Below are 12,839 nucleotides of genomic sequence, written 5' to 3'. Positions count from 1 at the left end.
GCAGGTTAGTTCATTTCTCAATGCCCCAGTATTTCCACGTTTAAAATGGGACTATTGGGAGGATCAAATGAGTTAATATAGGTGAAACACTTAGAACAGTGCTTAGCACACAATCAGTACATTATTATTATTATTATTATTATTATTATTATTAATTAGTCAGACAATGAGCGAGAATTCATTGATCATTTATCATCTTATGTTCCTTGGTTCTATAGTTTGGGAGACTTTATGTCTTCTCAAAGCCAATCATACCCACTGAATCTTTCCTTAGGCACAATTCTACCACCTGACACACAAGCCCAATGATTAGAGGCCTCTGAGATTGTCACTAATAAACTGGTAACTGCTCTTGATTAGGACGTCTACCCAGTATGGACCTAGATAATGGCTGCCATTCCTGGATCTTTTCACCCCAGCTTCGTGATGTGAATGTCATGGGGACATATTCTAGATCTCAGCTAAATTTAACATACAACTCCCTTTTCCTGCCAGGCCCATCACCCTGTCCCAGAAGGAAAACAGATGAGTATTTTGCCTGTCCAGAAATGGATACTTGTTACATTTTGGTAGTTAAAGGAATGGACCTTGCTGGCATTTGGATTGGAAAAGAGCCCTGAACTATTCTCTGTAATTTGCTGCCTTGTAACATTTAAGGCAGATTGTCTTATAATTTTCTTCCTTCTTGTCTTATGGTTGGCTTATTTCAGTGAAGAAACCACAACCCCAAAGCCATAAATTTTCCTTTTATGGATTATAGGTAATTCTTTTAAAGATTATTTTAAAGAAAACAAAATAACCACATAGAATGTTCAGAAGAAAAAAGAAAAATCACTATAATCTCACTACCCTAACATAGCCTGTTTTCATTTTCTGTACCTGCTCCCCAGACTTTTGATCAAACTCATGTATATTTTAGAATCTCATACAGACAACTTTATATCTTATATCTTTTTTAAGATTTTATTTATTTATTTGAGAGAAAGAGTGGCAGAGGGAGAGGGAGAAACCAGCTCCCCAGTGAGCAGGAAGCCCAATGTGGGGCTCAAGCCCAGGACCCCAGGATCATGACCTGAGCCTAAGGCAGACACTTAACCAACTGAGCCACCCAGGTGCCCCTATATCTTACATCTTAAACATTCGCAGTTATTGCTATTGTCTTTGGGATGATCATTGTTAATGACTTAGTTGAGTAGGTATACCATTGATTGGAAAACTGATCACCCATTGTTCAAATCTTCCAGGTAATTTTGGTTTTAGTTCTGGTTATTGTATCTGAGTAATTTCATGCTTGACTTTTAAAACCTTTTTATTCTGAAATAATTTTAGATTTACCCAAGAGTTGCGATAACAGTACAGAGAACCCCATGGGCTCTTTACCTAGCTACCCCGAGTGTAAACATCTTACATAACCATAGAATAATTATCAAACCCAAGAAATTAACATTTGTACTCTATGATTGACTAATCTACAGACCTCATTTGAATTTCATTGGTTTTCCCACTAATGTCCCTTTCCTGTTCCAGGATCCGGGCCAGGATCCCACACGGCATTTAGTCATGGCTCCTCCAGTCTGGGGCAGTTCCTCAGTCCTTCTTTGTGACCATTCTTTGTCTTTGGTGACCTTTACTCTTTTGAAAAATACTGGCCAGATATCATGGACCGTGTCCCTCAGTCTGGGTTTTCTTATGATTGGATTGCACTTACGCATTTTTGGCATAACCACGGGGGTGATGGGCCCTTTTGTGGGTATCAAGCACTTGATACTGATATGTCTGATTACTGGTGATGTTAACTCTCATCTTTGACTTTGAGGCTCTCTTGGAATGTTGCTTAAGGAGAGATTCCAGAAATGGGATTCCTGGCTCAGAGGATATCATCCTAACTTCTTCTCTTGACTAGTTAAGACCTGTGAAATGCTACTAGCCTAAAAATATTATTAGGGCCCAGGGTGGGGAGATCTTTGCCAAAAGTCAGAAAAAATATGCTGTAGACATAAAACATCTAAGGTGGAGCCTTGTGTTAGTGAACCTTGGGCCTCATTCTGTAGGTTAATCTATATCTTATTACTAGATGAATTTTGTTTATGAATTACAGAAAACTCTTTTAAAGATTATTTTAAAGAGAATATAATAACAACACTATCCATGGTTATAGTAATATAGTCCATCTGATTGCAAACAGCACTAATGGTCCTCCATATCATCCAGTAGGTGTCAGGCTGATTTCATTGGTCAGCTCCGTTTGTGGGTGTAACATCCTTATTGTTCGTTATTTATTTAGCGTAGCCATCTGCTTATATCTTTGATAGGTCAGAAGGTGTGTTCACCATGTTCCTTTCTATATGACCAGACTGGCTTTGCCCTATCCAGTAGGAACTAACTGGCATGAGCAACCATACAAGGCTTCAACACTACCTATATCTCAAGAAAGACACAGATTGACAAAAATAAGCTCTTAAATGCAGGTTGGTAGAGCAGAGAGACCTTGGGAACAGGATGTCTGCTCTGCCTTCTCCCTCCACTCATCCCAGCTCAGCCTCTTCAGGAACTGGCTGTCTTATCCAGCTGGGCATCAGCTAAATGTCCAGGGGAGGACATTGGGTTCCTCAGGGCTGGAGCTAGAAGTGGGGCACCAGGATCCAGCTGGGCTTCCAAGTCAGAAGCTCCCAGACAGGGGAACCAAGAGGGTTTAGGTAGGATTAGCCCAACACTACAAAGGCCTGAGCAGACTTGGGTAGACTAGGGAGAAGGAGCCCCTGATGGAAGGTCCAAGTGGCTTAGGTGAGTGTCAGGCTCCATATTATTTGTGGCTCACTATTGTGGGCTGGTCTTGGAATGGGACACAGGTGGGTCTGGCTGGCTCAAAGGACCAGAGGTAAAGCCTAGGACAACTTTTACAGGAGTTGTGACCTGATGAAAACCTCCCATCTGTTTGCCATGCCTGGTTGGATGTGGGCCTAAGACTTTCTCTTCCCCAGGTGAACAAAGCCCTGAAGCAGAAGTCAGACATCGAGCACTATCGGAACAAGCTGCGCCTCAAAGCCAAGAGGAAGGGATATTACGACTTCCCCCCGGTGGAGATGAGCAAGGCTCAGACAGAAAGGAAAAAGATGTACGAGAAAACCCAAAAGGAAATCGAGCACATTTTGGATCCAGACCCAGAACTGTGCGCCCCATTTGCTGAGTCTAAAAACAGGTACAGTGTCTAAGGGATTCTCTGATGGTCCCTGTACTGTTAGTGGGATGTGGGCAGAGGGTGCCCTGGGTAACACAACCCTGGTCCCTCGATCTATTACCTTAGCACTGTGATCTTTGCTGGCTGCTGATCTGAACCATGCTGGTCTGTGTGAGCTGGTGCTCCATAATGAGTTTAGAAAAGAATAAAATTGAAGCCATTAAAAAAAAAATACTTGGGCAAACAACCATAATTGTCCTTTAGTTCAATAATATTTCCAAGCCAGTAGCCATTTCAGAGCTGGGTGAAGACATAATTATCACCTACCTGGTTATGCAACTTCCAGATCAAGGGACATTGTATTTTTCAATTAATTAGTGGCTCTTGCGTAAGAAATGCAAATTTCATGCCTCACCTTTTTATTCAGCTTCAGTAAGTACTTACCACACAGCTACTCAGAGCTCTGTGCTGGGTTCATCTCTTTAATTCATAGATTTGTTCATTTATTTGACATTTATCATCACCTACTATGTATGAGGCACCTTGCAAGCTGCTGAATGCTCTCATGGTCATGTATGCTTTGTCTTATGCATTCATTTGTTCATTCCACCCATTCAGCATTTTATGGTAGGTAAGACAGCCCAGTCTCCACTCTCGTGGGACTTAAGGTCTGATGAGAGAAAAAAGATAACTATCCCAGAAGTTTGTTACTCACAAGTGCAATGGGTGTTTGCCATGTGATGGTCTCTGGCCTCAGAGGGAAGGTCAGGCCCAGCGGTTTGAATTGGTATCATCCCCAAACTTTTTTTTTTTTTAAGATTTATTTTTTTATTTGAGAGAGAGAGAGTGAGCAGGGGGAGGGGCAGAGGGAGAGAGAGAATCTCAGGCAGACTCCCCACTGAGCACGGAGGCTTCACACAGGGGGCTTCACACAGGGCTCAATCCCACAATCCTGAGATCATGACCTGAGCTGAAATCCAGAGTCGGACACTTACCCAGCTGAGCCCCCAGGCACCCCGGCATTATCCCAAGCTTTGTTCCTAACTAAGCAGAGAGTGACCTCACCTACTGGGTAAAGGGGAAGAGGTTAGCAAAGCTAAACATGACCATCTTTCTTCTTTTCCACCCTACCCTAAAGCACCTCCTTGGAAGCACTTCCATGGTTTGAGACCATCCCTTTCAAATATACATTCTCCTTGGCAACAGCCCCTTGGCTTTGGGCATGCCAGCTCTCTGATCCACCCCGTACATCGTATTGGCAGAGGCACCCTCCGCAAATAGGGTGAGACAAGACAGCTCCTGGCCTGAGCGGCCATTGACAGGCGTGGATGGAAGCCACAAAATCAAGCTGGGAGGTGGGGCTCAATTTAATTAATGGAATTGACATAATTTATTTTTAATAAAGAGGGAATTCTAAACCAGTGCCTCATTTACGATGCTTCTAATTAGATTCAATCAGTATGATAAGCTAATGCTACAAAAATCACACTTTGACAGGGCTCAGAATACATGTGTCGCCATGTTGGTAACGGTAAAAGAAGAAGGGTATGGATTTTATAGGAAGGCTGGAGGCTTCTTTAGCTTTTATGCCACACGTGGGGATTTTGTAGTTCAGCAGTCTTTTATAGACCAGGGCAGGGGGTTGTTTTTCCCGGGTTTCCTGCTGCCACTTGGAAACTGAATCAAAGATCATGTGCAAATAAGAGGAACTTAGCTTGGACGTTACCTGGGAAATATATAAAAAATTGCGGTTGAAGCTTTTTATAAGGAGAATGGACACAACTTTTTTTTTTCCCCCATAGAGATGCATCCCCACTGCCCAGCAAAAGTTCAGGCCGGATCCTCAAGGCCCTTTGCTGGCCTGCTGATGTTCCGAGTGTGTAGTCCATTCTCCATGAATGTCTGTGGAAGAAATGATTGAATAACTCAAAAAATAATGTTAAAATTTTTTCAGCCAGTGAAGGGAAAAATATGGAAGACCACAAATTGGGTGAGGTGGGGATAGGAATGGAGATGAGTTCAGCAAGGGATGGGGCTGGGAAGGGAAGGATTCACAGAGAAAAAGAGAATGATGGTGACATGGTAAGCTCTGAGGTGTCATTCCTGTCACACTCTGCCGTTGACTCCAGGGGCTGCCGCCAAGTGTGTGGTGTCCGTTCTCACACGTTGGAGTTACCTGTTAATTGCTCCTCACAGTTCAGCTCTGTGGATGTTCTGCTCTCAGTGACCTTGCCACGGTGAGGCACGTGTGAGGGGGACTCATGCTCCAGTCCAGGGACAGCATCAGTAACCAGGATTTTACCCTGAGACCTAAATTAGATCAATCAAAGACCCCGTTTAGGTTCCAAATGTTGACTCATCCCCACATCTTTTGAAAGAGTCTTCACAGCTTTTTCTTTAAAGTCAGAAGAACACCCCCAGTTTTATGTTACAAACTCTTACCCAGAGGCACAAAGGACGTCGTCATGTAACTGACAAAGGTGCTGGCAGAGCCCCCTCCCTACAGAGTCCCTTGGCTCCCACTGCTCTGTGCATCCCCCATCCAGCAGCATCCTACTTCCTGCAGGCATCTATGACTGCGATCCAAGGGCTTTTTCCCGGCAGCCCCCACCAGAAATGCAGTGTAGTTAATGTGCTCCCGAGCAGCTTCAGTCAATGGCAGATGGGAGCTGATGGGTAAACACCCTGGTGGGAGAACTCTGAGGTGTAAGCTATGCTGTCGTAATAACCACATTTTCTAGCTTCTGTGTTTGAGGCTTTGACATCTGGGGCCTGGCCGACTCTGGAGAAACTGCCCCTCCCAGGGCCATCTAGCCATTTCTGAGACAGTACAGGGCTCGCCTGCAAGTGCACCTTTTATGTGGGAACCAAACAAGCCGGAGCCAATGCCCTAACCTTCTCCTTCACCTAGGGCTCTCCCGCTCTGGGTTCCAATCCCCCTGCCCTGATCACCTGCAGGCTGGGTACGACACAACTAGGAACAGCTCCTCTGCCCCAGAGACGGCTGGAATGATTCCAACAATCCACGCCAAAGCCTGTTTACCCTGTCTTGCCTGTTCCTTCCCCAAGAAACCACAAGAGAGCCTCTTGCCCACATTTTCCCCTCACTGCTACTGCCTTGTGATTGACCGTGGTGCTTCCCCATGGGGTGCTCCGTGGCAGGCCCCTTCCCCTTGGAATGGTGAGTACAACAAGCTTTCTTTTCCATGGCAGCAGCCTCCTGATCTCTTGGTCTTGGCCACACCTAAATAAAGTAAAACCTACATTTTAATGCAACTATTCCCCATACTTGTCCAGTAAGTTTGAGCCCCAGTTGCCCAAAGTACTATCTCATACTCTCTATTGGCTTCCTTCCCTTCTCTCTCTCATTTTTCCGATTCCTAAGTTGTGCTTCCTGGAGCCTTTTCCCAGGTAAACTAGTTGTACTCAAATCGTCACAGAGCCTGCTTCCAGGGGAACCCAGCCTAAGGCAGTAACTCATAAAGATGGAGTTACTTTGATGGAAGCAGAGCTGCTCCTCCTCAGTGGCTACATTTCATCTTTATGGAAACCTAGGTTTCCGTAGAACACAGTTTGGGAACTACTTTCTTAAACTCTCCTGGGATTAAAAAGCCCCTAAAAGTGCAAATAAAATTTATTGCTATCCACCCAGCAATGTTTTCAGAGGTTAAAAAAAAAAAAGTTTCAAGTTTGCAAGTTTCAAAATTTATTAACTTTTAAAGAATATAGCAAAACGCCACAAGAAATGAATATACCTAAGGGAACTCTATTTGATTAAAATAAGTAATTTCTCTACCCAAGAGCCTAATTTATTTCTAAGTAGTTGCTTACGCACCAGGCACACATGAGTGGTCTGGTCCATTGAGATCCATGTTAAATAGCAGCCTTTAAGCTGGCTTTCATAATGGAACATTGTCTTCAATATAAAAGGAGACTGGAGTGCACCCCAATGTCTAAGTTCTCACCCATGTTCATGGTTCTTGAAAGGGCTCACACAGTCCTGCTATTGTATTTCTAATACTTCCAAAATAGCCTACTTAAATGTCAATTGCTAATCCTAGTGTTTACTCCCCCACCACTCTTATTAGTAAATCTTTTCTAAATGGGTTAATTGGCAATCTCAGGACAGTTGTGAAGTCTGCTTTTTCAAAGAGTGATCTGTAATTAGGTCAAGGATGAGAATTCTTTGGGGGGGGGGTGGTCTTCCTTAAAGTGTGAATCACTCTGTTTCACAAGGTTGTGCTCCATTCCTAAAGGAAGCTTTTAATTGCAGATAACTATAGGGCACAGTTTATAATATTAGGTTTAAGCTCCTATATTAGTCCGGATTCTTTGGGTTGAAACCCAAATGTGGGGTTTACAGAACAATCTTAGCTTAAGTGGCAATCCAGAACAAACTGGTTAAATAAAAAGAGAATTTGTCATTGAACATGAAAGGCCAAGGCTTCAGGCATGAGTAGATCCAAGGGTTCTTACAGTGTCCCCCTTATCACTCTGCTTGTTCCTCTTCAGACTCTTACCTCATAGTGGCAAACTGGTTGCCAACAACTCCCCGCCTATATCCTATCTTCTCAGAAACGTCAAGGCCAAGAGGATGCCTCTTTTCTGGTTGCTCTAGTGAAAGCCCTAAGACTCAGTCTCGTTGGGACCAACTCATGTGCCCGTCCTCTGACCAATCATTGTGGCCATGGGGATGTGATGCTTGATTCTCTAGGCCAACTCCTGCAGGAAGGGTAGCCTCCAAAGAACATCAGAGTGCTCCTACCAAAAGAAGGTCATCATGGGTATCAGGCAAGCAGAGATCACAGAGGTTCTCTAAACAGGCGTAAACTCCTCATGTTGAGGGGGTAGGTCTAATAGTGTCTATTTTATTCCCCAGGCTAATTGCAAGGGTAGTGTTTTGCCTTGGGAGTTCTAATGTCTGTTCTAAGCTAACGGCGTGTGACTGTCATGCTATGACTAACCGTGTGTGTGATCATGAAAAGGTGTGTATACGTCTACCTGCCAGGTTTCTGGCTTCCCACATAGTCACTGGGAATAAATAATGTAACCTCTTCACCTTCAACCCATGAATGAGTAGAATCTTAGGATGGAGACGTAAAACAGGTGGTGTTTGGGGGAATCCTCTGAAGACAGATGCTCTGAAATGCCAGTTGTTCACAGAGAAACGTACTGTTGGCCCGGAGGGAAGTAGCCACCTTTGTCATGCTGCAGTACCATGTGAAACCACCCATCCCCATTGGGCCTCACTCCCCACTTGTAAGAGTTGCCTCGTGTGGAAGAAGAAAGGCGCAGCCACAGCCCTCACTAAGTTCCTGTTTCTTTCTTCCTCCTCAAAAAGATTCTTCTAATGGCAAGTGTAAACAGTGGTGACAAATGTATGTCTTTCCCAAGGGAGCGGAGTGGAGCCTCTCAACGTGCTACTCCCTGGGCTTGGAATGTTCTGTGTAAGAATTGACATGTGACTGGCTCTCTTTGGGTCTCAGCTGAACTGTCCCCTCTCTAGAGAGGCCTTCCCTAACCATCCTATCTGAAATTGTCCCCCATTTTAGCCATCCTCTGTCACATCTTATTTTTCGTAATAGCATGCATCATCCTTTGAAATAATCACGTGAATTGTCTGTCTCCCTCATTAGAGTGGAAGCTCCAGGAGAGCAGGGCCATGTCTGTCTGGTTCTCTGTGGATCCTTATCATCTTCCACAGAGCCTGGCACCTGGTAGGCACTCAGTAAATATTAGATGGATGGATGGATGGATGGATGGATGGATGGATGGATGGATGGATGGGTGGGTAGCTGAGCTCCACACTGCCTCTTGGTTCATGGCTCCTTAGCCCAGAAAGAAATCCCCTGTGGAGAAGATAGAAATGAAAATCTATCAACAGCCACAGTATTAAGTGGCCCATTAGCCGCAGGGTTTATTAACATGTCATAGAACCCTGCGTGTGAAATCAGAAAGATTAAAAGGAACAACAGGCTGCTGAGTCAACAGTCAACAAAAGCAAGTTTAGAGGTCAAGGGAGAGCCCCTGACCTTGCCAGCAGCAGAATTTCACATGAAGTTGTAGCGTTGCAATTGATTATCGTTACCTGGTTTCCGTAAGAAGAGTATTGACAATTAAGCCAAATGGTTACAACATCTGGGAAAACAAAACAAAACAACAACAACAACAACAAAACAAACTTTGATTCCACCGTTCCTCTGGCCTCTGATGGCCAGAGAACAAATCACATGAATACTGAGATCTGCAAGGCAAATCCAAACCCTTCATTGGTTGCCTGTAGTTTGGATCAGTGGAGAATTCCATCTGTCAGGGCATTTGCTGCATCATAACAGTTGTTGAATTTTCTTCAGGCAACAGATGAAGAACTCTGTCTACCGAAGCCGGCAGTCTCTGAACAGCCCGAGTCCGGGGGAAACAGAGATGGACCTTCTGGTGACTCGGGAGCGACCCCGGCGTGGGATCCGCAACAGCGGATATGATGTAAGTCTCTGCGGGGCTAAGGTGAATACAGGCTTTGCTTTCCCCTGAAAACAAAGGTGAGAGAGCATCCCATAATGTTTCACTTTACTGTGTATTTGTGGAATTTAAAAGTGCACTAAAATGTTTTCTATTTTATGATTCCTTGTTACCTATTTTGCAGAGTAAGATGACTTGGAATGTGTCAGAGTAACAAATTCTTGCTAAAAGGGTTTTGATTTCTAAATCCAACCATTTTATGAACAGTACAGTATTGATGTTAAGTCAACAGCTATTCAAAATGTCCTTAATTTTTTTTCCTTCTGTCCTTAAAACTCAGTAGGAACCACGGCTGTGGGTTAGAATTCATTTGAACACAGGCTTCTTTTAATCCATAGCAGTATTGAGAAGTTGGATTTGTTCCTGATTTCATAACTCCTCAATATGCCATGGAAACAATCAGATGTCCAACAGAGCGATTTGGTGATTTCATATGATGAAAACCATGCTTATGTGCAGTCATGTTGCCAAATGGCAGAAATTGTTCTAATCCCATCAAACTTCCCCAGATGAGGAGCTACAAGGTGGTGTCTCGAATTCACTGGCTCACATCCTGTTAACGTAGTCGCATCCCCCGAGCTCATGCAAACGCTACTCTGAGGAGGTGTTCCATAATGCTTCACCCTGCCCCAGAATTTCAGATGGCCTTAAATCTACTCAGATTTTATGAAAAAGGTTTCTTTCCAATTCTCCTCAAACATTTCTCTAGTTACAAATAAAATTTTTTTGTATCAAGAATTATGATTCAAAAATGTCTGGATAAAGTTTTGTTGTAATCTCTGAGGTTGTAATTTGAAAATGACACTCAATTTCTTAAATATACCATGCTAATTTGAGGCAAGAAGGTTTTTTACCCCCTCAGGATTGGTCATTGTTTGCCACAAAAGCTTAAAGTGGGATTTTAATTGTTCCATTAAAAACAGAGATATTTTACCTAATTTGAATTTCTAGTTACCTTACACTTAAACTTGATGTTTGTGTTGGTCATGATTACCTTATCTTTTATTTCTGTTTCCCTTTTTCATATAAAACAAATTGATAGTTTAGTTTTATAAAATTCTAGATGCTTTGGGTGAATCTTTTTTCCCTGCAGGTGAAATTACTCAACATTAATTGTTCTCTTCATAAAAGTATCTTTTATACTAAACCCGGTCAGCAATTTGATAATTAGCCTGTGGTTAAAAATCAGATATTTGAATTTTCCAGTTAATCTCTCCTTACCAACAGTGAATATTCTTCCTAAGTGCCTAGTTTGGGGGACTTCTTTTGCTCCAACATACCTAAGGTATATGATAGGATTCTTAATGTATTTCAAGATTGGAATTAATGGGTCTCTTGTGAGATTCTAGGCACAGACATCTTTACAGTTTGAGGAAATAAGACAGTTTCCCTATTAGTCTTGAAAAGAGAACAGTGCAGTTTTTTTTTTTAACCATAGACTATGCCATGACTTGCAGTAGTGACTTAATACTTTTAGAATGCCTTGTTAGTACATTACTTACGGCAACAGAAGGAGAGAGATGATTTTTAAAAGGGGGTTGCTCACCCCTCACAAACATGTATAAATATTCCAGCTATAGGTTGCTTTAAGGGAAGCCCACTGCATTCTAATAGATTTTTCTTAAATATACATGTCTTGAGAATTGCATGTGGTCTCAAAAACATAAGCAAAGATAAGCTTCCTTAAGACAAAATGATCATCTAGGGACCAGTTTTAAAAATGGTTAATGACTGCTGTCTGTAAGAATGCAGTTGCTTCCTGTTTCTTATTCCCGTGCCTTTTGTGCTGATCATATGAAAAGTAGCTATCATTTACCAACTGCACAGGATAGACCGGCCTCTATTATAGTCTTTTTATGTGAATTATCTAATGGAATTTGCACAGTCACCAGTTAGGTAGGTACCCTCCTTACACCCATTGTGCTGATGAGGAAACCCGAGGCACAGAGCAGTTACATCATTTGTCTACCCAACTCCAAAGCCTCCCCTCTTAACCACAATGCAGTAGGGCTTCCATAAAAACCCATCACTCTGTATATTTGTCTTCACATGATTGTATGTCCTATACTTCTGATCTCAGGAAGAGGCTGGATGGCAGGTGTCACAAGAATGCTTGCACAGACAACTCAAGCCAAAAATGGACCCGCAGATAAAGGAGGAAAAGACGAGAGTCATGGCTTTAAACAATGCATTCATTTTCTGAACTTCTGATTTTCCAAAAATGCTAGGGCACCTCTGACAAAAGACTCCATTAGCCCAGCAGTGAACAGGTCAGTCAGTTGGAAGCATGTCATTCTTCCTACTGGGTCTGGAGATCTTGAAGCCAGGCCCAGATTTCTAGTCATTTCTGCCAGATTAGGGAGCATCAGGGGGGACCTGCTCCTTGACAGGTAGAAACAGAAGCACTGGGAGACTGATTTAATTTCTCCAAAGCTGACCGCGTTAGAATCCCTACAGGAAAGGCGGCATATAAAAATAAATGAGTAAATAAATAAAGAAGCACACACACACACAAAACACAGGCAAATCTTAGCCCCACGACTGAGGGCAGCCTGGATTGTTTGAAAATGTTTGCATAGAGCAGGATGTGTTGGGACCTGCCCAGGAGAGACTCTCAGCTCCAAGGGGTGTGGGAATCACTGTGTTTTGCAGCAACAATTCTTAACCTCTTAGTCCCCCTAACAGCTAAGGGATGCAGCACACTCCTGGCGGTTTCTGTGGCTCACCTGGCTAGTAATTTTCTAGAAGGCGGCACCCCCTTTAGATGAAGGCATGATTTTAGAAAGATGGCCAGACCAGATCTTTAAACTAACTTTGGCATTGAAATGAATTCCTCCCAGTGCATGAAGCAGGTAGAAAAGATAATGTCAGACTGATATTTAAAATAAAAAATACCTCTATTTCAAAGTATTTTTTAAAATGTTATTTTCTGAATAAAAGTCATATAGAAAATAATGAAGTGGTGAGGGGGGGAAAGAAAATGCCCCGCATGTGAATTCTCAGGCAGAATAAAGATCCAAGTGATTTTCCCTCTATCAGGCAAATTAGTAATCCCTTTATGTCGTTGAGGAATCAGCCTTTGCTTCCAGAGGACAAGGAATAATCAAATCATTCGCCAGAAATACTAATGCACCTCCTCAAC

At 42.9% G+C, this 12,839-nt stretch overlaps 1 protein-coding gene across 1 annotated transcript in view; it reads left to right on the top strand.

Annotated features, from left to right (window-relative positions):
- Positions 1-12,839, top strand: part of KIAA1549L (KIAA1549 like) — a 114,792-nt gene that overhangs the window by 62,892 nt on the left and 39,061 nt on the right. The window contains 2 exon segments of the mRNA XM_021684735.2: positions 2,982-3,199; positions 9,532-9,661. Of these exon segments, the coding sequence (XP_021540410.2) occupies positions 2,982-3,199; positions 9,532-9,661 (348 nt within the window).

Source organism: Neomonachus schauinslandi, chromosome 11 (genome assembly GCF_002201575.2).
Source record: "Neomonachus schauinslandi chromosome 11, ASM220157v2, whole genome shotgun sequence".
Lineage (NCBI taxonomy): Eukaryota > Metazoa > Chordata > Mammalia > Carnivora > Phocidae > Neomonachus > Neomonachus schauinslandi.
Note: the sequence above shows the minus strand (reverse complement) of the source record. Positions and strands in the feature narration are given on the sequence as shown.